Source organism: Gymnodraco acuticeps, unplaced genomic scaffold (assembly GCF_902827175.1).
Source record: "Gymnodraco acuticeps unplaced genomic scaffold, fGymAcu1.1, whole genome shotgun sequence".
In the NCBI taxonomy this organism is placed as follows: Eukaryota; Metazoa; Chordata; class Actinopteri; order Perciformes; family Bathydraconidae; genus Gymnodraco; species Gymnodraco acuticeps.
Window position 1 is genome coordinate 59,855 of NW_022991013.1, and position 26,989 is coordinate 86,843.

At 42.0% G+C, this 26,989-nt stretch overlaps 1 protein-coding gene across 1 annotated transcript in view; it reads left to right on the plus strand.

Annotated features, from left to right (window-relative positions):
• Nucleotides 1-2,920: 2,920 nt before the first annotated feature.
• Nucleotides 2,921-26,989, plus strand: part of fgf11a (fibroblast growth factor 11a) — a 125,150-nt gene continuing 101,081 nt past the window's right edge. The window contains exons 1-2 of the mRNA XM_034236229.1: nt 2,921-3,184; nt 3,515-4,496. Coding sequence (XP_034092120.1) covers nt 4,304-4,496 — 193 coding nt within the window. The 5' untranslated portion in view covers nt 2,921-3,184; nt 3,515-4,303. The remainder of the gene's footprint in view (nt 3,185-3,514; nt 4,497-26,989) is intronic.

Genomic DNA, 26,989 nt, shown 5'->3' on the forward strand with positions numbered 1-26,989 from the left:
GTGTTCCTGAAATGTATTAAAATATGTGCATATTTAATGAGATTATGGCTCATTTGCATATTTAAACATGCTATTTCATAAAACTTGTAATACAAAAAACAATTTTCATAATGTAAGTAATTAACCAGCGAAATCTCTAGCTGATATCTTTAAGTTAAAACAATTACCCTATTCACCTGTAGTGTCACTGCATGCGTTTTTGAAATAAGTGTTGTTGTACTTTAGCAATAAAGAACCATGTGAATTTAACTGGGGATGTGCAAATAGATCAGTCCATCTGGGTGAAGAGATGGAGGGTGGAAAGTGGAGAAAAGGGAGGGCGGAGTGGAAAACAATGCTGCTGCCTGATCATAGTGTCACCCTCTAAGGCATTTGCCGATGGAAACTGACTCGCTCACAGATTCATGCCCTGTCATTGGTTGATGGCTTTGGCCCAGGAAATACAGACACACACAAACTGACTCAGTACATTTATTTCCTGCTCTCTGTCCCTCTTTGTTTCATTGTCTTCTTCCTCTGTCCCTCTCCATCTTGGCCCGGGTTATTGTCTGTCTCCTCTGCGTCTCTGTTCTCCCTGTTGGCACTCTCTCTAACACTCTCTAATGTTTGGCTTGCTTGTACTGAGTGATGTCTTCATTGCAAAAGATCAGCGTCTGTTCCTCTACACCCCCCAAAACCAAATCCCCCCTTTATACCTTCCTCCAATTGCTTTTTGGAACTGTGTCCTTTTACTCAGCCAGACTTTTCCCCCAGTTAGGGTTAATTTGGTAACTGTCTGTCCCAGCACAGGCCACGTTTGTGATTTTAGGGTTAGGGTTAGGGCAACTTCCCACCAGACTAGGGGGTTTGGTATAATAGAAAGGGAGAGGGTGAGGGATGCCCTTGGGTGGGGAGGTGGGAATTATAGCAATGGTGCAGTATGAGGACAGGGCAAGGAGAGTGAAAGAGGTAATTACGTTATTTAACAGCTCAGGAAACTGCAATACGGTGGTGATAGGTGATTGTGTGTGTGTGTGTGTGTGTGTGTGTGTGTGTGTGTGTGTGTGTGTGTGTGTGTGTGTGTGTGTGTGTGTGTGTGTGTGTGTGTGTGTGTGTGTGTGTGTGTGTGTGTGTGGGGGCGTAAGGGGAATCCTGCAGGGCTTTCTCTTCTCGTTCCCTGCTAGGCCAGCAAAAATGGGGAGGGAGGGACTACAGCAGGTCTGCCTACAATCACAGAATCCCTCTATCATTTAACATTTGCCCTCTCAGGGGAATGCTGGCTGCTCTGGGGGCTGAGGCTGTTGCTCTGCTGTCATCTCAGTTTAATTTAAACCTTGTATTACAAACAGGAGGGGAATTCTTCTTTCTTTTCTTTTTTTCCACCGGTGTTGGCAGTTAATCATTGGGACTGCTCTTAGTAATTCCTCACCAGTCCGGTCTATTGTTGCTAATAGAATACAACTCTAAGCTAGCAGTGTAAGAGATTAACCTAGCCTGCTAATCAGACTGAATTGGTGTTTTGTTTTTAAAAAAAAAATCTGACATTTTATTAATAATGTGTTAACAATGAAAGACGATGTCCCCGTTCTTTCTACAGTTAGCAACGCCTATTGCAAGGATTCAGGGGTGAGTTCTGGATACTATTCAGGGAGTAATGAAAAACCCTGACATGTTTGTAATGACTCCAATTGTGTGGTGGACCCATACCTAGCGGTGTAGAACATCAGAAAGCAATCAATTTAGCTGATGCCGTGTTCCAGATACAGTGTGATTCAGTAATTCACTTTCACGTCACCACGTCTTTGGCCAAATCTGATGGGAATCTTGCCATGCTGCCAGCTAATCACCAGTGTTATTCAGCTGGGCATTCATAAATAAGCCCTCACAGAACGAGAGAGTAGAACTATCTAAAGAGAGTATCTAAACTAAAGAAATATTTGTTAACAAAGCATGACTAACATCAACCTTACCGTGAACTTATCGCTCAGATCCCAAGTATTCATTGTTTATTTGTATTACCGATTGCCAGAAAATGCAGTTTCCTGTTAAAGATCCGTTTTTTTTACATAAACCACATCTCATGGTCTTCACCCGACGATTGACTTCTCAGTTGCAGATCAACATGATCACAATGACAATGCTTGCATACTGATGTTAAAATGCATATTGTTTACCATGTCCTCCATCTCAGTTTAGCATGTTATTATGCAACCATTAGCAAATTAGCACCAACACAGCTGAGGGTCATGGGATGTTCTTATATCATATTGGTGCTAGGGGAAAAGTCAGGGGTACAAAGGACATGATTGACATCTGTAGCGAAAACAAAAATACAATTTACACATTATTATCCCCATTTCTGATTTACCTCCTTCTATAGTTGTACAATTGTTGGCTTTTTAACAACATGTCTGATCTGATCTAGTTCCATACTCTGTTGAAGTGGAGTGTGCAGTGTGTTTCATAAGAGTGTGTTCGTATGACTGACTGATGCAGATGTATGGATGATGTGACGGCAGTGACGCAAAGTCCCAACTGACTCAGACAGTGTCGCGGCATCTATACGTCCTTGTCATAGCACAGCACTGACAACCTGGCTTAGTTTGTCTCTTTAAGCCAACATCACATCAGAGAAGGTGGGGTGGGGTGGGAGAGTAGGAGGTTGGAGTTGTGGGGGCACCCTGCTCTGACCCGGCTCAGTTTGGTACCGGAGAAGTGACGGAGAGAATAGGGGAGGTAGAAGCGACTTTGTACGTGGAAAGGAGGGACTGAGTGACGGAGGGGGAGGAGAAAAGGGAGGGAGAAAGAAGAGCAAAGGGGAGGGTTTAGGGAAATAGATTTGAGAGAGTGAGGCGAGGGAGTGTGTGCGAGGGAGAGAGAGAGGGAGAGGGAGGGAGAGCATGTGAAGCACGCTGCCAGCCCTCACTCAGTAATGCACTGTGAACAGGGAGCAAGTCACACACACACACATATGCACACACACACACGAGTACATGCTGCCTCCGTCACACACCCTTACACCCGTACACCTTCACACTGTGTCGCTCCTTCTTACACACACATGTACACACTCCCTGACATGTGTGCGCTGAGGTAGAGGAGACACACACTTTCTCTTCTCACATACACACACTGACTCAACAGAACCAGACCGGACTGCTGTCACCCACCGGTGGAGACTCTGGCAGGAGGAGCAGCATCTATCGTAAGGCATGGCTACCTGTCACCTCTCCATTCCCCTTCACCTCACCTCCTCTCCCTCCGTGTCCCTCTATTCATTCATCCCTCTTTTCTCCCAGCTGCGAGGAAGCATGCAAGGCTGAAGGACACAGACTCTGCTGTGGTGTAGCGCGCTGCCTAGAGAGTTGGAGAGTCCGATCCGATAGGGGGGATAGATAGACTCTCCCTCCCTTTCCCCCTCATTTTTTCTGTGTCCCTTTCGGTCTCTATAGCGTCGCTCTCTGAATGTCACCTCTATCTCTGGGAAATGCTGGATTTGTCAAGCTCCCTGTCTTTTTTCCCCTTCTTTTCTCAGGGTGCGGGTGAACGCAAGGGTGATGCCAGAAGAGCTTGAGAGACAGCGCGGAAACAAGATGCACTTCGTCCAGCGGGGTCCATCCGCACCCCTTCCTCCTCGTCCCAGCTCCAAAAGCTGATACCTCAGGTCGGACAGTCTCTACTTCTTCTACTACTCGTGCTCTGACATTGTTTTGCTTGGAGAAATTGTAAAGGTTGGGGGACAGAAGGAAAAGGAGCACTGTCACTCCTGTTATTTTGGAGCGTTGACATCCGGGCGTCCCACCGAATAGGTGCAGGCGTCTTAACTGCAGGACTGAGCAGGTATTTTCTTTTTTCTGCTTTCGTCACGAAGCGAATGGTTCTATCGGACGGGGTTGAACTTGATTAGAGCTCCAGGAGGAGAGTCGATTGGACAAGGACATATTGGTGGGCTACACTGCAATGGATTTGGGTGGATGACATGACTGGTCCTAAAAGAAGTACAGTGATTTGTAATAAGCTTCACCTGAAAATAAACTAGAAGACAAACCTTCATCAATCCAACCTCAAAAAGCACCCATTTTCAGTTTTGGGTGGGCCTTTGTGGTATCCACCCCTATTTCCCCCATCTCCTCTTGTTGTGCCCTTCTCCCCGTGATACGGTCCTTCCTCAGAAGCCCACTCCACCGATCTACACTGCTCCCTCAGCGGTGCTCCGTCGCCCTGGGTGAGCGGGCAGGGGGGTGGCCCACGGTACCCCCCGACACCTGGGTGCCACCGAGCCGCCAGAGGCTGGTGAGGCGGCTGCAGGGTCAGCGCTGGGAAGATGGCCGCTCTAGCCAGCTCCCTAATTCGCCAGCGCAGGGAGGTCAAGGACCCCCAGGCGAACCGGCAGATCGCCAGCAAGCGCAAGCCCTGCCCAAAGAGCAACAAGTCGCTCTGCCAGAAGCAAATTCTAATATTAATATCGAAAGTTCGACTATGTGGCAGTCGAGGGAGGAAAATGGAAAAAAGACCAGGTGAGTTCCCAAAAGGCCTTCCTATCAAACTCTTTCCACTTTCTTCCTCTTCACTTCATCTTCTTTGCTCCATTTTCTGCCGGTACTGAATAACTGGATTTTGATGGTTAAGTTGCCAGACTACTGATTAATCCTCAATTGTAAAGCTTCAATCGAGAACACCCACAGCTTTTGATTTCCAGTGCAGGACTTAATCTGAATCTGGGAAACATCCCAGCCAATCTTACTGGTAGCTGGACACATCATGTCCTGTATTTATGGTTGTAAAGCAATTGGAGTCAAATCCAGCTTAATGCGCACAGATTTAGACCACGGACCAAAGGCATAACCTCTGCCATGTTGTGACTGTTGGGATGACTCTGTTCTTGTCAACACATCCACCACACGCTGGTAATCTGCAAGCACACAACAAACTTGGCTCATACATACGTTGATTTATTGTGATATAAAAATGTCAGGAGGCGTCTCATTTGCAATTCTGGGGGGCTATTACTCTCCCTGTTGTTCCCCCAAGGCAAGTGGAGCACAGTGCAGCCTAATTTGTCTTGTGTGTTTGCATGTTAAATATTATTGCAAAATTATTCAATGAAGCTAAATGAGACAGTGACTCTTTATGTTTGCGATGAGTGTGTCTGTGCTACATATGGAGAAGGTTTTTGACATTACGAGGCAAAGATACATTATTATTATTCTATAGTGTTCAACATCTGTATCCATATGATAACAATATGTTGATTCCTTATTTTGTCATACTTTCTGTGGTCTTGTCAAAACCTTTTTGATCTATTCTGCAATACACTTCAAAATGTATATAAGGAAAGGCAGGACTGAACACTACATTTGGAAATTTGTCCATGGACAAAATGTACTTTTGTAGGTCAGACCACCTTGGTGCCAAGGTTTGATTTTAGATTTGTACCCATAGTAAGATAGTTTGATCATTTGTCTTTATCAAAAGCTGAAAGATAAATAATCAAAAGTTGCATTTTTTTGTCTTGGGATGCATTTTTTACGTTTTCTTTGGAGGAAGTTACTTTTTTATTTGTGTTTCTTCAAAGCAATTACACTTTAAAAAGCCTTATTTTGTCTTATTTGTTTTGGGTATTTATAAATGACCCCCCATTTATTTAATTGTTTTTGATATTTATACATTAACACATAACCTTTATAAGCACATAAGCTTTATTTTTCATCTTTGATAACTCTATATATCTTCCATAAAAGTGCTCACTTCAGCTGTCTACACTACAGTTTGTGTGTTCCTTTCCCCACATCTACCTTCCTTGCACGTCCATGCAGAGAAAGTGTGTGTCCTTCTCTGCACTGTACCAGTGTGCTTGTGTGTTCTGTGATATTTATTACCTCACTGTGCCAAGTTCATCATTGTAATTACGTGGGGAACCTCTAACGGAAGCAGCATCTGCCATAGAGGCGGCTGCTCTCTATATTGTAATTACCGTAGTAAAGTATGTCGGACGGGTCGTGGCAGTGCCAGCTCTTTGGGAAAAGACCAAGCGCGCGCCATGTCCATCGTTGGAAACCATTTCCATCCCATTGGGTTCAGTGTTTCTCACACTCTGATGGGTTTATTATAGTAATCGCCTGGACAAGTTATCGAGGCTTTGGTTAGAGACGCATTAGCAGCTTTACCATTTCAGGGTTGTGATTTACAACTGTCTTAAAGGACACCTATCAACTATTTTTCTTAGCGGATGCATGTCAATTTAAATCAATAAAAGCATTTCAATTAATATTGGGAGTCATGTCGTTACTTTGTCGAGAATGTGGCCATGTAATACGCGGGATAATGTGCCTTCATGCCGATCTAGATCCCTCCGCTTCGCGTCGGGCTCCTGATCAGCCTGTTGGTGTTCTTTTCCCCATAATGACGCGTCGCTGCACATTATCCCTTACATATGATTACATAGTCATTATTCATTTGTTTTAAAGCAGGAGGTGCAAACGCTTGCCTCGGGGAGGGAGAAAAAGAGCCACAGCGGAGAATAAACAGAAGGGCAACCATGGCAACCATGCAAGGGAAGTCTTCTTTGCTGCTTTTGTGGCAGACTACAGCGCCACTTACAGGCCTGGCATATGTACTACAGCGTCTCCAGCGCTTTCGAGCAGCAATGGCCGGCCGTGGCCCAACCTCTCATTCCCCTGATAGGTGGAGAATTGACCAATAGCCGTAGCGCCACTTTACTTTTTTAGAGATTTGAGTATGGAGGAAAATAGAGAGGGTTGTGTTTTCTGACACTTGGTGAGTTCCCTGGAACACCGGGGACACATATTCATGTATAAAAGACGTACAAAAGTACATTTTGCATGATAGGTCCCCTTTAAGTACCATGTGTAGCAGTGTATTTTCCTCATCCTCTACATGTGTGTGGTCAGTGTAGAAAGGACACTACTGACCTCTGGCCATGAGTGTGTCTAGCTGGTGTATGTTAGTGTGTATTCTGTGCGAGTTTCCTTTTCTGAGCTTCAGCCCGAGGCCACAGTCGACCCCTGGCCAGAAATAAACGACTAGAATATTCCTGAGCCTCCTCCTCCTGGCATCCCTTCAGAGCTGCCTGTTTACAGCTTGCATTCACTTTGGCTTCCATTGTTTCGGCTGGCATTATTTGGATAATATTGGCTTATTCTGCACCCTGTGGCTTTTAGTGTCTTGCATTGTGTTGTATTTTGGTTGGTGCCCATTGTTCTTCCATTGTCCCATTGGCTTTCTATTGACTCTGTCGCCTTTTTTTGGCTTCTATTGACTTTTATCAAGCCAGTGTTTCCCACACTTTGACTTTACTTGGATGGGCAGCCCAGCTATATTAACTTCCGCCAAACCATATTCTGCTCACTTCATCTGGTATGAGCGATGGACAATGGTGGAAACCACTGCCCTCGTTTGACTGGTTTTATTGACACATTACACCCACAGAGTTCAAATCATTCCCATGCAGAGCCTACAGTGAATGATTTATATTAAATATTGTGGGTTAGGGTTAGGATAGCAGTGAAATGACTGCTGTATATCCTAACCCTAACCCAGTCCCCACAAATGTGACCACCACAATCTTAAATGTCCTCCGTCAGATGCCAACGAGAAAAGCCAAAGAATCTCAAATATTTATTTGACAATAAACAGCAGAGATGATGACAAAAAAAATCCACCCAGATTTGACAACATTTGACATATCACAGTATCAGTACTCGTACAAGCTTGTAATTTATAATCCAAGATGATCAACACATTTTTTCCTGTGACGCACCGGGTGAGCGTGTCAATATTATGGATGCAGCCATTAACGTTCATTATTATGTTTGCAGCTTGCTTGAATGTCAAATGACATCCATGACAACATATACAGTAGTCACGCCCAAGTCAGTAACTGTTCTCTACTGTTCCCAGGCAGGCAGAAAACACTCAAACGGCACAGCACCAGAGCAAAATGATCACCATCAGGAGGAGGTTTTATGGAAAGTGTCGACTGGAAGTGAATAATCTTCTTTGTATAAATCGACTTATTAATTAGTTGACCAAATGTTGCAACAATAACCAAGGATACTCCACTTTTATGGAAAAGATGAAATCTGAAGTTTAATTATTTGTTTGTATTTTTTGCTTTATCCCATCTTTCGAGACTCACCGACATATTCCACCACATTTGTTTCCCCATTTGAAGTCCAGTATATTGTGACACTTTCCACAGATAAGTTAATGACACCTCAAAACAGACATGATGTGTGTGTGTTGATGTCGTTACCATGCATTTAAATGTCTTGTTATGCGACACTGCATTGTGAGCATCTCCCCTTGTACTGCTGAAGGTAATTTAAGGCCACTGTTAAAGTGTAGGAGTTGTGTCCTCAAAAATGTGATACCTGCTTCTAAGTGATGAATGGAGAGGTGTGTTTGCGTGTCCTGACCCGACCCAAATACCTCCCCCCCTCCCTTTACTTCCTCTGTTACGGTGTCAAACCACATCTCTCCCCACTCTGTCACCCCTCACCTCTACACACACGCACCCTCTAACCCTCACCTAACCCATACTAATGATGCACTACAGCCCACTCAGCTTATAACAAGGTCAGCTTGCCCCTGTACGCACGCACGCACGCACGCACACACACACACAAGTGCAGATATACGGAAGAACACCCTTAATTACTCACACATAAAAATACACCTACGCACAGAAGAACTAATAAATCAACACAAACGAATGATGAGATTTGGTGATAATTCAAGCAGCGAGTGTGGGAGAGAGATAATTTCGCCCTGGCGCGTGTGTCCGCCACTGATATGATCTAATGAGGATGTTAAGCTGCCTATTGGATATCAAAGCGAAAACCAAAATAGCTCGTGTTGTCCTCTGAGCGGCTGTGGAAGCCCCTTCTCTGTTCTGTTAACAGGATAGAATAACACTAGAGTTGTTACTGTTGCGCGAGGGCCAAGTGTTTATACAGCCACTGCAAATTGGTTGGTGCGAAAATACGACAAATTACAGTGGGGGGGGAATTTCTGCCAGATTGATTGGCATTTGATGCTCAGTTTGAAAGGGGTAGTAACGCCTGATTAATTGCCTTAATGATCAATGATCTGCTAACCACACAATCTGAATTTCGCTCAGCTATCTTGCACTATGAGCAGTTTCGCTTGGTCCGTCTTTTTTCGTGGCTAAAGTTATATTTTAAAATGTGTGGCTCTAGCTTCCTGATCTCCTCTGTTCTGTTAACAGGATAGAATAACACTGAGTTGTTACTGCAGCGCGGGGGCCAAGTGTTCATCCAGCCACTGCAAATTGCTGTGTGTGTAGCTCATTGTTGTGCCGTGATTCATCAGGCCACATCAGCTCCTCTCATTAACACACAATGATTTATCAATAATGTGCAGCAGTGTTTGGAGAGCACACATTGAGCTGGGCCGATTTACTGCCTCGTAGACCGGACACTCTAGACAAGCTACACCAGAGAGGACTATATTTCTCCCACTCTCTCTCTCTGTCTGCGTCTCTTTATCAGCTTTCTCCCTCTTCGTGTCCTGTTTTCGCCTCCTCCCTTTCTCCCATGGCCCCCGTCCCCCCTCCACACCACCCACTTATCTTCTCAAGGACATCTGGCTTTCTTATAACTGTCTCTCCCTCAGTGTCTCGCTCTTCACTCGCCGTATTTCCCCATTGTGTCTAATCATGTTGTCTCTGGGCCAGTCAGTTAGTCATTGGATGTTACAATGGCATATATACTGGAGGTATTGTGCTGCCATGTTACGTAAACCCGCTTCTTTTATTATTGGATCAGGACTGATGCATGATGCACGTCTAATGTATGGAAAATAATTGTTTGCTATTGTTATCCCCCCCTCTTGGTGTATATGTGATGCAGATATATCGAGGGTGTAGGTTTGCTTAGGGAGACAATTTGTATAAATATAACATAACTCATGAAGACATTGTTTTTTCCTCAATATTCTGTCAATCATTAGGCTAACACTACTGACAGCTGCAACTAAAGCCATAGGTAGAGATTGACCTGATGTTAAATCAATTTTTTGGGGAATTGGGAAAAAATTCTAGCAGATTGATTGTCTTTTGATGCTCAGTTTGAAAGGGGTGGTGACGCCTGATGAATTGCCTAAATGATCAATGACCTGCTAACCACACAATCTGAATTTTGGTCAGCCATCTTGAACTTTGTGCAGTTTGGCTAGGTCCGTCTTTTTTTTTATGGCCGAAGTAGTAATTATATTTCGTGGCTCGAGCTTCCTGATTTTTCTTTTACTTTGTTTTTGTGCATAGAAGATTTGCACAAAGCATTGCAACCATTTCCTTTTTTGTCAACAATTTTTAGGGTGATGCTGGTCAACAGACCAAACTGATGAGGTTTCTGTGTACAAGATTGTTAAAAATGTTCATTGTCTTTACAGTATAAGACATCAGGACTCTCCACTATGCACATTTTTGCAAAAATTCATCTTTATTTCTTGATTTCAGGCCAATACATTGAGCTAAATGGCACACATTGATCCACTTCATGTCACATCTCCTTCTTACTCAAAGCATGATGATGATAATAATGGTGAAAAAATCATTATCATCCTAAATGTAGAAAATAAATCCAATGAACCTAACATTTTCTAATATCAATTTGAATATCCCCTGATGACACTCAATCCAAACCATTCATTTCACCCAAAGCCTGTCCATGACCGTGTACAGAACTCCTCACAATTGCTATGGAATAATGCAGTAACTGTACAATAACCCTATAGATAAGAGTGAAAACAAAGCAGAATCGGTTCAAAGAGTTAAAAGATGCTCCCTCCTTTGAGTCAGTGCAGTGGTGATGCAGAAATGAGCAGCTGTACAGTAAAACACAGTATATGCATTTCAAATTGCTTCATTACATTGTTGTTTCCGAAAGGATGCTCATGAAAGGATTTTTACAATATTCCTGGTTCAGGTGGACCAGACTGCACATAAAGATGTCTCGGATTTTATCATGTGACACCTCTGCTGTGCTCCCACTTTGACCCTGGACTGTCCCTTTAGTGCCAAGCATCCTGAGGCATTCACAGATTATAAATGCCTGGCATACTGTAGATTTGGACAGTAGGACATTTTTCAAGTCTATTTTAGCTATATCCCAACGGATATATGTTGTCCCATGCAGAGGTGGGAAGTAGTGGAGTACAAATACGTTGTTACTGTACATTTTCTGGTATCAGTACTTTACTCCACTACTTATTTCTCTGACGACTTTTTACTTACATTTTTAACTCAAATACCTGTACTTTCTACTTCTTACATTTTCCAAACAGGCTGGTTACTTTAGTTTGAATGTGTGTTTGGTGGCGTGATCATTATTATTTAGAGTCATTGCGTGCCTATTGATTTGAACACGATCCGTGTATCCATCATTTCCTGGTCTTCTCTAAAGAAGAGGGACCAATGGAAACGTTGTCATGTTGCCGTTGTTCAGCATGGAAACATTCATTAGCTAACAATGACATTATTGTTCTATTAATATAAAGGGAGGTCAGGTACTCTTTAAAACAGCTGCTAGTTATGAGTACTTTTTACTTAAGTACATTTCGAAGCCCATACTTCTTTACTTTTAATGGAGTAAAGAAGTTTAGTCAGTACTTCTACTTTTACCAGAGTATTTTTAAACACGTGTACTTCTACTTGAGTAAAGGATGTGTTTACTTTTGCCATCTCTGCTCCCATGAACTACCTAAATAACTTTTTATTGTGCATGCTCCTTTTCTCATTAGCCACAGACAACCAACCGCCCCCCATCCATCACCAAAAACGACAAGTCACCACATGCTTTAAAGCGTGCATTACCAGCAGGCTTCTGTTGTTTTGCCGGTGTGCCAGATGTTGGGTGTGATATGGTGCCCTGAATAAATGATTTGGGGATGCTAACACTTGGCCTGTGCGATGATCAATGTGGGCTCTCAGTGCCGCCCCTCCCAACCTATTGATTTATGGTGCGGACCTCCAATTGTATTGACACGGAACTACTTTTTGATGGGCATCAATCAGCGTTATTTGAAAAAATTGAATATTTCTGTGTGCGTGTTTCAATGTGGGCTCAGGGTTTGATTGTGTGTGTTCTAGAAAAGAAGTGTGTGTGTTTTCTGGTGAGGCTATGTGGGGTTAATGAAGGCTGCACTGTGCCCTGGTAGGAATGAGGTGAGCTGCTTGGACTCAATATGGCACGTTCCTGGCACGGCACGGCACAGCAAGTGTAATGAGAGCAGGGCAATGATGCCTTGGGGTTTAAGATCTGGATCCTTTGCTCTTCAAATGACCTCCAGCGGAGACCCTCACGGTGAAGCATTTCTGTATGCATGCAAATCTGCTGGCGTTTATCTACAGCAGCACTCGACATCTTATTTAGCATCAGACAATTTCCACTCCGCTGGGATTCGCCGTCTTAAGAGGCAAAGTAACAAATGACCAGCAAGCGTTGAGTCAGCGACTCCCACCACCAGCACAACCTTGCTTTCCTCAATGTCAAAAAACCCGACGGAAAAGTGTGCACCGTCCCTTTAATCAATGCCCATAGTTAAATTGCAATATTAACATGCCGAGGACAGGAAAGCCAGCATTAGCGTTTTTCGTATGCAATCAATTTGCCGCATGGTTTGTGTGCAGTGCCGACGTGTGTCACATGGAGATGGCAGTTTAGGGATACAGGACACACACACACACACACACACACACACACACACACACACACACACACACACACACACACACACACACACACACACACACACACACACACACACACACACACACACACACACACACACACACACACACACACACACACACACACACACACACCTTTTAAACCTCCGCCAACCACTGACTGAAGTGACACTGTCTAAAGTAAGCTCATTAAATAATGTGTCATTTTTATTCACATCTCTGCGTGTTTTCCTCTCAATCCCACACACAAACCACCTGAAACACTTAAAACTTGAGAATAATGGAGAAAAAGCCTGTGTGCATTTCCTGCTTGTGTGCGTATCTGATTACGTGTTCATTTACTTTGATCACGGAGGCTGTGGTGTAGGATTTACTGCCAGGTGCTGTGTGGACAAACAGATCAGCATACAGCAGCACAGGCGAGGCTGGACTCTAAAATGTTCAATAAATGAATATTACATCTATTTTATTTAGTAGAATGGAAGTTATTTAGTTAAAGCTCTTTAGCTTCTAGCTGTTGTAAAAGGCAATGGTTTGTTACTTTTAATGAGTCTAAACCGGCTACACTTGTTTAGGAGATCTCTCAAATACACTTAATGTATTTTAGTGGGATTTATGTCTGTTATTAAGTCTTAGTTTCTCCCTACTGTGTTTCAAAATGCTATAATAAGTTACAATTCAATTAAAAACACAAATTTCCCCTCTTAAAATATTAAGTGGGCTTTCATAGGGACACATTTATTTCCAATCTTCGATGTAAAAAGCTAATTGTTTCCATTAAATCCTTCCCAAGTGAGGTTTGTGGATTATCAAGCTTCAAGGTTCTTTATTTATTTTGTCATACGAACATAGCTACAGTGTAGTTATGCCCATGGGCGTAATTTCCACTGGGGACACGGGGGACATGTCCCCCCCACTTTTTAAATGTGTTTATTATTTATTTTTGTACGCGCGGCCATCGTCACGGAGGAGCGTGTGTGTGTGGCACGAGCGCATCTTGTGAGAGAGAGACATAGAGAGTTACAGGGGTTGTTGTTAGCATTTGGTGCTAGCTCGGAGCTAACGGAGATTAGTAGCTGTTTCATCAATAAGGAGAGCTCTTTTTCCTGTCGGACTTTGAGAGAGAGCGAGAGAGAGAGAGAGAGTTACTGTTAGCATCTGGTGCTAGCTCGGAGCTAACGGAGATTATAAGCTGTTTCAACAATAAGGAGAGGGAGAGTCCTCTCCTGTCGGACTGAGAGAGATAACGTCAGCTCAGGGAGGTAAAGGACTCTGAGTGATTAGATTGTAAACTTTAGTCTAAGTTATCTCAGTGGGTCTCAAACTGTTTGGTCATCTATGTAAACAAATATTTCCATCTATGTAATATAAAATAAGTTAAGAAATCCTTCCAATGTGTACTATAGGTCAGTACAAAAATAAAAAACACAGTTTGAAAGGAGAGTGATTATTAAAATATGCATAAATAAAAAGAAAGAATGCAGACTAGGTAAGATAAAGATAGGAGAGAGGAGTATATCAATGATTTGTTATTGGTTGTGAGCATATTCTAATGGTTTTTTGATTATTGAAATATATACAGTTCTGTTTCATATGAGTGTTGTGAGCTGTATCCATAAATATCTTAATGTTGCCCTCAAAGTGCCCCAGATTGATGCATTCAACTTCAATTTAAAGAAAAAAATCTTCCCGGGGTGCATGCCCCCGGACCCCTCTAGACTAGAGGATGTGAGGTCATCACAAAATAAAACAGGTTCACATGGTTAGGATACTAGATAAGTGTGCACACTCATTATATACACTACACATTTTTCTTGGATTTGTTAACAATATAGTCCCTAATATATTTGTAGAAAGGCAGGAAATGGAATTAAATTGAGAAAATGTTTCATTGCGGAGGACCCCCTGTTTTGTGTCCCCCCCACTTCTCAAACCAAAGTTACACCCTTGGTTTTGCCGATGAAAATCTTAGGTCACAGGCTTCTCCAACAGTGCAACACAATAACACAGATAAACAGACAAATATAGTGCAAGTAAATAGTAAATACAAAAAGAAAAATAGTTTAAAAAAGTGAAATAGTGCAATAAGAGCTAGTCTATATGCAAGTTATTGGAATGATATATTAGAGGAATAGATAAATAATTACTAAGTAGCAGATGAATGTTATGGATGTTGTTTCAACAGTTCAGGTGTTTAGCAGTCTTATTGCCTGTGGTATGTCTCCGGTTGTTTTAGTCCGGATGCTGCGGTAACGCCTGCCAGGCGGCAGCAGACAGAACAGTTTGTGGCTCGGGTGATGGGGGTCTTTTATAATCCTGAGGGCTTTCTTCCTGAGCCGCTGGGAGTAAAGGTCCTCCATGGATGGTGGTGTTCTGTGCAGTTTTCACCACCCTCTGTAAAGCCTTACGATTGAGGGCGGTGCAGCTGCCGTACCAGGCCGTGATGCAGCCAGTCAGGATACTCTCTATGGTGCACCTGTAGAAGTTGCAGAGTATCCTGGAGTCCAAGGGATGTTGTTTCATCAGGTTTGAAATATAATTGATAAACGCCTTGTGCGTTAAAAATGTATACTATTCACCTGGATTGAAATTGGGATAGACATCTCTGTTTCAAATGAATACAAAAACCCTTCCAATGACAGTGTTAACTTTCAGGGCAATTGTGGATACAAATATGAATATTTTTAGGAAAAGTGTTACATCCACAAGAAGAAACTCTGACATTCTCAGAGAAGAAAACGTAAGATTGTCTTTTCATTTTGTCAATGAACCACATTACTTTCCACCTTAATTTTCCCGCTCTTTTTTTCGACACACTTTCCTGTTGTCTTTATCAGTCCACCTTGTATCTTTATCATCTCTCCACCATTCCTCCACTTTCCCTCTCCATCTTACATCCTGCATTACTGTACATAAAGTGCTCTTACCACATTGGTACATGAATAACACTGAATAATGGAACTCGCCTGCCTGTTTCTATAGACAGGCAGCAGAGGCGAGCGCTGCGACCCTATAGAGATAAGTCATTATGTTACTGTATAGAACATTACAGGCATTCACATAATGCGCCGGTGCAAAATCTGTGTGTACAAATGCAAGCACCGCTGTGTTGTTTTAAAGACAAAAGTGGCACAGACAGGCATGCACTTTACATTTGCAGTTGCTCACACACACAAAGGGACACACAGATGATAAAAGGGGACACGGTGCACAAACAGATCTATCAACCGCCTCTAGGCATGGTGTGTTTTCAAAAAGTGTGTGTGTGTGTGTTGACTGTGGGCCCTGCTGCTGCTGATACGTATGTTCTTTGTGTGAGGATTTGGCATGGAGAATATACATCACACAAGTCAGATACACTGTAAATTCCCAAGTGTGTGTGTGTGTGTGTGTGTGTGTGTGTGGGGCACCTTGCTGATTGCAGCACCTTGTCTACCTGTGTGTTGTTCCCCTGTGGTACACAAGCACAGGTGCGTGACGCGTCCTTCACTTCAATGTGCCATCAATCTGTAGCTGGAGACAAGCCAGAGCGCAACCTCCCCAGCCCACTGCACACACACATGCTCACACACACACAGCCATACATTTGTGTATACATTGAGCTGTACTCTATTAGGAGATTTTGCATGCAGATGAGAGGAGAACTTCCTCTCGAAGTGGGGCTTTTCCGCTGCTATTAAATTATCCATCATGCAATTAGACCGTGCAGAGAGGGTGGGAGATAAAGGAAGAGAGAGACAGAGATAGAAAGCACTCTTAGCCATGCATTCAGTAAAACTATTGGTAAAAACTCAGTACAAATGGATCACAAATCAACCTGCCACCATCAATTCTGTTTTCTCTTTTATGTCAATGCAAAAACAACATGTAATCAAAGCAACTGTGACGTCACTTTGTTATGAAAGTAAATAATGGAGTCCAATGGAGGCGTTTTGGGGGGAGGAGAAGAGGAACTCCCTCTGGAGGGAACTTTAGGATTTTAGCCTTTGCAGACCATTTACATGCACTCAAACCTGTATAACACACTACAGGAAAGGGAATATCCCAAACGCCTAAGAGTGTCTCTTGAAATAAAACCATAGATCAATGTTTTTAGACTAAATGTAAAAAAAAATATTCAAGTAAACGTAAAAGTTGCAGAAATTATGATTTACATGTTTGATATTTCATGTATGTTTTCAATACAGCTCTGGGGCATAGATACATTTGATTCCTTTCAGTATCAATACAAAGGTTTGTACAGATTATGCAGTAGAGTGGGGTAATAAGGTTGTCTGATCAAAATTAGGGTTTCAACTTACACACAGTCATTTGAGACTAATGTGTTGATTATGTCCTCAGTTAATCAATAGGTACAGTCTATAAAATGTCTGGAAATGGTGAAAATGTGTAAAAATACATTCATACTGGTAGTTTTCTTGCTGCCAAGCACTTGACACGTGTTAACTCCATTGCTTATCCTCAAGATGAAAGTCCCGTAGATTGGCGGGGAGTCAGTTAAAATAATTTCCATCCATTTATGTCAAATTCTAAGGCTGCTGGTTTCACGCTGGATATGTGAATGGCTCCAGCAGCAGGTAGCTAAAGGGCAAAAGAGGGATGGAGGCGGAGGTGGACTACCTCTTGAAATATTTGCAAGTTTAAGCGCCTTGAGGCCGTCGGGCCATGAAGGACAGATATTTATCATCATTATTTTTAAACCATTACAGCTTTATTAGACGTTTTGAAGTGGTAAGTGACGGGATAGAGCGGCGGTCGGGTGCTGACATTCACAAAGGTCACATGACAGATTCAAAGCCATGATGCTGTCAAACCATGATGACTCACATCTACAGAACATATATCGCTCTCTGCTTTGATTCATGTCCAATGCATAAATGGATATATTCACACATGTAGTCGTGTTCAGTGGGTTTTTCGTGTAATCCATATAAGGACATGCTGGGATGGAAAGGCAGAAGCATTAAATCCTTATAATAAAACCAGGCGCTATGACTTATTTAACTCAATTTTCATCACAAATTCATGTCACTCTTAAATCAAGGCTCATCATTTCATCATGTCTTATTGCACAAGATCTCGTTTTAACCTTAAGACATTTACGTCAGCTTTAATGTTCTGTATCATGCGGAATATTTAAGTGAAACCCATCTTACATAAAGACTTTATAGAACTAGTTGACGATGGCATATTGATGCTAGTTTGAAAAAGGCAGTTTGATGACTTAAAGATACTCATTATTGGAAATTGGATGTTACAGAACAAGCTGAAGAGAGCTGAATCACAATTAAACCGGTCCATACTGTAAAGTGTTTGATTTGTGCCATTCTAATGCGTTCACGGCTCATGATCCGCCTCATATGCCTTCCCCGGGACTTCCGATGGACTCTGCTAAAGCTTCAGCTGTTCGCTCCAGAGAACAGACTTTGTGGCAGGACGCCATCTTAACACCCCAGCGCTGAGAGATAAATAAAGAGAGGTAAAGAGAGACAGATCTATTGCTTGCAACTTTAAATTGCTCTAAGTAAAACGTTTCTTTCACTATTCGCCCCAGCATCTGAAATCATCTTCTTCCTGTCTTCTACTCTTAAGTCTGCCATCTGTTTACATAAAATCTAAGGAAACTTAAACAACTCTGTTCAGGCCAAGCTTAATAAAGAGGTATTATAATAGTGTCACAATTAGACGATAATAAAGAAGACAGCAGTTTGATTCATCCAACCATAGCCTTAACTGACTAATAAGGTAACCATGTTGCTAGAGGTCCTCTTATCTTAACCAAGAACTTTTCTGAAGCCAAACATATTTCCCTCAAAGAGAAGCTATCATGCTGTTTGAGGTTTTCCCTTTCCTGCAGTGTGTTATATATGTTTTTGTGCATGTAATTGGTCTGCAAAGGCTAAAGTTCCCTCTGCCTGAAACACCTCCATTGGACTACCTTGGGAACTTCTGTAACACTCACACATTGGCTAGTGCTCCAACACAAATGTACGTGATAGGTTAAGGGGTGGGACATCTCAAATTAAATCAGGAGAGACATGTTTTGATGTAACAATATATATTTATTGCCAAGAATACACAGATGAAAAATATTGGCGATTAAACCCTGTTGTGCAGGACTATCATTAGGGACCCCTGGGGTCTTGACACTGGTGGAGGCATGAAGGTATTGATGCAGGTCGGTCTGAAGAGGAGTGGTTTAAGCTTAACGTGGACCCTGGATTCGGAGGAACAGGAGTTGGAAGGGGTGGAGGAGGGCTGCGACGAGTCACCAGGTTTGAAGATGCGCTATGATTGGCTTGTGGGAATAGAGACAAAGGTTTTGCTGGGGAGTGAACACCCCTGGTCGCTGATTGGAGGGGTGAGTTTAGTAACAGGATATAAAGACGGTCTTCCTGTTTGATAAGTACTTTATTGATCCCAATTTGGGAAATGTTAGCGTTGTAGCAGCATAAAAGAGAAGGCATTGCACATACTGTAAGAGAAATTAAGAGTAGAAATAAACAATTCTAAAATGTAAACATCTGAAAACTTGAACTTGCGCTGAGCTTCATGTGGTGAAAGAAGGTGCTGCAGCACAGGCAGTATGAGAAAAATACCTTTTTGAACATTAAAGCATGGAAACTTGTAACCAATTCATCTTTTATGCAAACAAATAATAAATTTGTGGATTAGCCCATGGACATTCATGTTTGTAAAATGACTAAACACTTCAAAAATATTATAGGAGAGCCGCAAGTGATTTCACCCTTGTCTTGCGTTTCGGGTCAAAAGTGACCGAATAACTTTTGTTTTAATCCTAAATATTGTGTTTTTCATCCAATTGCCTCAAGACCTTATGTTATCCTCCACACTAGGCCTCTGAACATATACACTTGATGATCACCACTTGCATTGAATTTTGAGTGATTTATTCAACAGTGAAACACCCTTGATGTTTTCGGTCAGAATTGACCGCCATAGAAAATGAATGGGTATGAGTGTATTATGTTCATCCTGCAGATGGAAAACATCTATACACGCACGCACGCACGCACGCACGCACGCACACACACACCTTTCCCTCGCTGTATGATACAATGTATCATACCTTCTCACAGGTGCGAGCTCTGTGCCCCTCGAGAAACACAAACCTCTCACTTTCTCTTGCTAAATGCGCCTCCCTTACTGGCTCTCAAGCAGTTATATTTGTGCCTTGCTCACATTTGACTAATTGACACAATGAGCAGGCGACCGATTAGGCGATTTTCTGTACGAGGGGCCCTGGACACATTTTTTTAACCAGATGAAGAGGAGATTGAACCAGATGCAGAGGAGATAGAGGAAGATGTCTCAGAAATGGAAGACAACAGCGATCCAGACTATGAGCCTACAACAGACCAGGAAGAGGCACCTGAGGGAGAGGCCCCTGAGGGAGAGCCCCCTGAGATAGAAGCCCCTGAGGGAGAGGAGCCTGAGGTGACATTCTACAATTTTGCATTGTCAACTATGTGCGTGAACACACGTGAGCACTCGCACGCACGCGCGCACACACACACACACACACACACACACATATACACACACACATACACACACACACATGTTCTGTTATGGTATATTTCTCTTTCAATAAATGTTCATAGAGGAAAACAGTATCAGTGTCTTATTTTATATCACAGTGAATGCTGAACTTGATGGGCCCACCGGTGGGTCCGGACCATGACATGAAACACTGGCTTGCTTGTATCAAATCAATACATCCCATACCTCATTGGAACGGGAATAATCTCAGCTACAACACTAACTAAAGCATTTTCATCTCCAGTAAACACAGCCTACATGGCAAGCATTTTTATAATATACAGTAATGTAAAATAAGCACTATCTTTAAACTTACTGCCAAAAATAATATGAAATTCACCCCTGGTGTCATTCTGTCTGTCATCCCTTGATTCTACTTGCTTTGACTGTTCACATGAGATATCAACCATCACATGGATAAGGGGTTCCAGAGATATCACTGTGCAAAACACACCGGTCAATTTTGACCGAAAATAGCATGGGAAGGGGGGGTATGACCTAACGCAAGAGAAGGGTTAACCTCAACACCCTGCATAATTGCTGTGAATATAAGATTTACTCAACCATTAGCAATTAAGAAGCCATTGAAAAAGCAAGCATTCTACATATAGCTAGATAAACTGCTACAGGACGAGTGTTCATGAGACTTACACAGCTGTACAGATTCATCTTTCTTACCACAGCAGAATAAATCACTGGTTTTATTAAAAAGAAGTGTCTTTTCTAAAAAAATCAAATAGGATTTTTTTTTGTGGGAATAAATGTGTGTGGTGAAGTGAAGCATCCACTCCCCCCCTCCATTTCTCTGGGACTAGGAGTGAACTGGGAGATGGTGTGATTAGAGCAGACAAGGACATAGTGAAGGGTGACCTCTAACTCGCGGTAACCAAGGGGGAAGGAGGGGGGAGAAATCAGCGGGATGCCAGAAATACGTAAACATCTACAAATAATATCAGCCTATAACGTGCATACATGTTTATCCCTTCGAGGAGGAACTCCGAGCATGGATTGGACAGTTTGGAGTGTTTCAGCGGCCGGATGAAAGTCTGGATTTTTCAGGTGTCTGTTCCTCAAAGTGTGAGCATGGAGAATATTGACTTTTTGTCAGCTCTTGTTGAACCAGAGAGTTTTGAAGGGTTTAAACTTTAAACAACTCTGATATCAGGACGTCTCTATTTGGTTTATAGTGTATAGAGTGTTTATTGTTACCAACATTGTCCAGAGAGAGGTTTGTCCTAATGTTCATAAGTCTATTTTTATATACCAATTTATAAAAGAGTATATGTCGTTATATACTGTCAAAAGGGTTGGGTTCTTCTTGCATTATGTCACAAAAAATGACAGCCATTACCCAGAATCAGAGGCCATCATGGGTATCACTACTCAAAGGCGGCTGTGATTATTAGGAAACGTTTGTGAAAAGTGTTTGTGTTAATGCTTGAATATTAGTGTTTTAAAGTTCACCTTAATGCACCATTGACAAAATAATCTCTTTATTAAGAATTTGTCAAATTGCTAGAACAATTTGGTCGAATAAGGTGATTTGCAGTAAAATGAAATCCAAACTTTATTGCAGATTCATGAAGAAAAACAAAACAAAAAGGAAATGACGATAATCTTTTTTTTACTTCTAAGAGGATTTGATATAATCTTATATAAGGAGAGGTTCAGCTCTGCAGGAGGTGCTGAGTGCTCAAGCGAGGTAAGGAAGTAAGGAAGCAAGGAGCACACATATCTTGGAGAGCCAGAGAGAGATGGACAGATAGGGGGAAGAGAACTAAAGAGCAGCTCCAAAATGGCGAGGAAGAGATGGCGTGATAGAGAGATGGAGGGATAAAGAGGAGAGGAGGTAGGTAGGTCGGCAAGAAGGAATGTAAGAGGGTTGGAGAGAGATGGGCTGATAGGGGAAGGAGGAAGGAAGAGAAAGATGGAGGGAGGAGGATGATAATTGAGAAAAAATACAAAGTAAAGAGCGATGGAGGGGCGAGAGATAGGCCTGGAAAAGATGAAGCTACCAGCAGTGCTCAATTATATTTAAAAAAATGGGGGGGGGAGGAAAAGTGAATTCATGACTCTCACAGGAGCCTTCATCAGATAATTTAGTAATTCTACGTGTGTGTCTGTGTTTGTAATGAAGATTTACATGCTTGGTTGGAGTCACACATATATAAGTTATGTATATAGAGAGTGTGTGAAGGGTTTTATGTAAATATCTATAAACTGTGTGTAGCCAAACTGGAATTGTAGTCTGGGGGCAGTGCCGGAGCTTTGGAAGAAGATAAGCAGACATAATTAAGAGGCCATTAATACATTTGTTAATGAGCACATGTAACGAAGAAAGGCGTGAGAGAGACACATGGGAGGGGAGGGAGATCATGCCTGCATGTGTGTGAAGTGGAGACTTTATGTGTGTCTCTCATATTCCATATCAGGCATATCTGTAGCCTGACATAAGTTATCATTATGAGATATGTCCTGCCTGTGACAGACACTCACTGTCATCTCCGCCCCATTTGCATAACGAGGGCTTTTAGCGATGCCCTTGTACCCTCAATGACAGTATCTCTGCATAAGTTAATGAAGACACACACACACACACACACACACACACACACACACACACACACACACACACACACACACACACAGACACACACACACACACACACACACACACACCCCAAATGCATAATAGCTTTACTCATATTTATGGTTTAATGAATGGATTAACTTAATTGCAAGAGGTTAAAAATGCTAAATTAAACAAATATATACCAATATCATGGACTGTTTATCTGTATTAAATATTCGGAACTCAAGCTTTGTTTCTAGCTTGTTTGAAGCGTTCAAAGTCATAAGTAAGTATTACGGAAAGCCCACAGGGCTCCGTTGCGTTGAAGCTTGCCGGTAGGCATGTCTGGTGCGTGACCAACAACCAATAACATTAATCTCCCGCTCCGGACACACAAGCACGCGGTTTGATTGGCTAGCGCTTGTACTGGCATATGATTTGATTGGCTTCCGTCGACGCTTGAAAAGTTGAACTTTTCTCAACTTTCGAAGCGAGCAGCGGAGGAAAAGCGAGCAGCCGAGGCAACGCGACGCAACGGAACCACAATGCAGTTCGGCAAAGCTTGACGTCACCCCATTCAAAGTGAATGGGAAGTATCTCTGTTGAAGCACGCGAAGGAACCGTGTGGATGTACCGTTATCATCACTACTTGGTTACTTTTTTCTTTATTTATTGTCACTCAAACCTAAGATATATTCCAGAAGACTTTATATTGCATCATAAGTCTGTATTGTTTCACCTGAGTGGAAATGATCAAATAAAACATTTCAAAAATAATAATGCTTTTTAAGGTCAGGCCAAAACAGATCAGTTTATCCAGAAAATGAAATGAAAATAAAAATACATCACAAAAGAAGTGATAATTTTAGCATTCTTCAATACCTGCTCTCCTTTATGAAAAACCATTGCGGTTTGCCACATATGTAAGTAAAACCTTTTTTAGGGGACTTTTGTAGTTTCACACAACTGGCGACAGAGTGATAGTCTCTCTTTGAAAAAAATAAAGTTAGGCTTTTTTTGAAAATGTCAGAGCTCAAATAAGCCATGTCTTCCAAGGTCCGTGCTTATGTATTGCATATGAACCCGGCAAATCTTTATTATATACGTATATATATATATATATTTTAGATAGCTGTTCTTACATAAAAAGACCATTACCTGCAAGCTGGAGCTTAATAAGATGCATCACATAAAATTAAGCCACCTTAAAGTTTACCTATTACAGTTCAGGATAAGCTGGGCTTAACTTACATATAGAGCACTCCTCCGCCTACTACATGTCAAGGTAAAGTGAACTCTCAAGTCTTAGACACAGCAGTTTCAAATATTAACCAGCTCAAACATACACACACACACACACACATACCCAGTCGCTCCAGCCTGAGGGTCGTGTTGTGCTATGTGAGGCTTTCAGCGGAAGTATAAATGTTAGATTAATGTCAGTCAGGGAGCTTGGGAGTGCTTATGTCAGAAAAGGATGTGACATGGGAAGTTGAAGCGTGTGTGTGCTGATTGCAGTTTACATTTGAGCATGTGTGAAGTTCAGTAAGTGAAGCGCTGGGAAGGGGGGGGGGGGGGTTGCGTGCAGTGAGTCACCCGGGGAAACCCTAACTGGGCAGTAAAGAAGAGGAGAGTTTACTGCTGTGAATTTATTCTCCCTCCATGGAGACAGATTGATCCTAGCTATGCTGCTTTTTACTCTGCTACTTACGCCCTAGCTGCCTTCACTCATAGTGTTTTAGAATGACCTTCAGTTTTGTGGACTTAAATGTTTGACTAAAAACTTGCTGCAGAAATTGATTTTCACACTGACATCATGTTTTGTTTGGTGGAATGCATTTCGAAGGGATTGACATTCACACTTATGAGCTTTGACACTCAAGAAACTACCCTCTGGAAGCCTGAAGCAACAGAGCCCATACTGTAATCTGGAATGTCAACATGATGTACAACCTGGAGGTTGTCCACTGACAACGACTTTGTGGACTCACACAATGTTTGTCTGAATTTATACATCCAGACAGGCTTTCTGCTGTGCTATTGTAATCGGTCCAACAAGTACTTTTCATTCAACAATGCCAGACAAATGAATGAAATGTACATCGATAACACTAAAAGTGTCTTTGCGACTTAACCAGGGCTCGACAGTAACGGTTGCCATTGGAAACCAACCATTCAGAGAAAATGTCAACCACTTCTGGGCCTTTGGTTGCCATCAGTGGCAACCAGTTTTTAACATAAAGAAATAAGGACAGCAAACAGCTAAATGTGCACCCCAAAATAAATAAATGTCAATTATTTGTTGTATCGGAGTGATATTTAATTATTGTTCTGACCAAATCAAATCAAGTTTTATTTATATAGCACATTTATAAACGATTTTTGGTCGAGCCAAAGTGCTGTACATATAATAAAAATAGCCTACAGTAGAGACACTTTACAGCAAATACAACAGCACAGATTGTTCAGAATATCAGTATGAGAAAAACGACACCCTCTGTCCTTAGACCCTCACATCGTACAAGGAAAAACTTCCGGAGAAAACCCACAGTTTAAGGGAAAAAAATGGGAGAAACCTCAGGGAGAGCAACAGAGGAGGGATCCCTCTCCCAGGACGGACAGACGTGCAATAGATGCCGTGTGTAAATTGAAAAGATAATACATTTTACAGCATATAGACCGAATGTTAGGAAATGCATGTGTCTGTAATAAGAAGATGAATCCACGAGGATGTCAGCTACAATCCTGTGGAAGCCATCAGGGAAGCAGCATGACGAGACCCAAGGCAGGACCGCAGAGACAGGTTCAGCCACGACCCGAAGTCCACGACTTAATCCAGAACTCAGGATAGAGGATCCAAGACACAGGACTACAGCAAGAGGATCAGCCTCGACTCCGGATCCCGGCGTAGATATAGATACAAAACAAGAAAAAAGATTTTGCTGGGTTAATCGGAACAAGATAATACACAGACACAGACAGAGAGGGAAAAGGTCATTGGATAAAAGTTATTCTTGATAACCCTCTAGAAAGATCTCATGAACTTCCCCAGTCAATCTATCAAGACCCGAGCAGTTCTATTAGATATAGATAAGAAACAGAGATACACAACCTACAACAACAACCTATCTCTTTGTCAGATGCACTCCCATCTGCATTCCCCAGTCGGAACCTGATACTTAAGTTGCACGTGCATTGGTGTGATTACGGAGCCAGAAAGCGATGCACGTTTACTCGCGTGCGCGGTGCGCCCTGTGTTTGTTTTACAAAAAATGGCGAAGCAAATTAAGTTGTTTGACTGTGGGGTAAAAAGTTTGGCCAACCCGTCAACATCTCAAACGAATGTTCAAAGTGATTCAACTGATAAAGCGCAAGGTGAACCCGAACGAAAAGCAAAGAGGACATTTGTAAGGTCTTGGGAGGCAAAATATATATGTACATTCTGCTTCTGCTCCGTTGTGTATTCAAGTTCCTTCGAAATAAGAGTCTCGACCTTATTACTACCAAAATAAAAGTGCAAAACGAAACTTTACCATAGGAAAATATTGGCATACAAATATAATCACTTCTATAAAAAGGTAACACATTTTAAATATAGTTAGACATATTAAAGGTAATTTACAGCATTAATAATTAATATCTAATTCTTAACTGCGAATGGTTTTCATTTATTTAACATTAGAAATGTGTTAGTCTGGCCAATCCAAGACGTCAATGCTGAAGGGCCAGTGGATCTATGGTGGGGGTCAGCACAAAGGTCAAGGAAACCCACATTTGCAAGGAAGACAACGGATGACCAAGAAACTAGTGACTTGCTCAATTCATTTGTGAGGGATCTGTGAAGAACAACCGCACTACTGGTATTTAGTATACCAGCAATTGAGGGTGGATAAGTTTACTACCACTTTAGTTTCAAATAATTGTGTTCATTACTTATTGTAAAGCATTTGAACATTCTTTTGTGTCATATTTTCATTATTAAGTTGATGTATAACTGTATAGTATCTTAATTATTTAAAATATAAGGTGACTAAAAATGGCAACCGTATTTTCAGTTTTGGCAACCAAAAGCTGATGCCTGGTTGCCAGCCTGGCAACCACTTTTAAAAGTTAGCGTTGAACCCTGTTAACCTTAACGTACA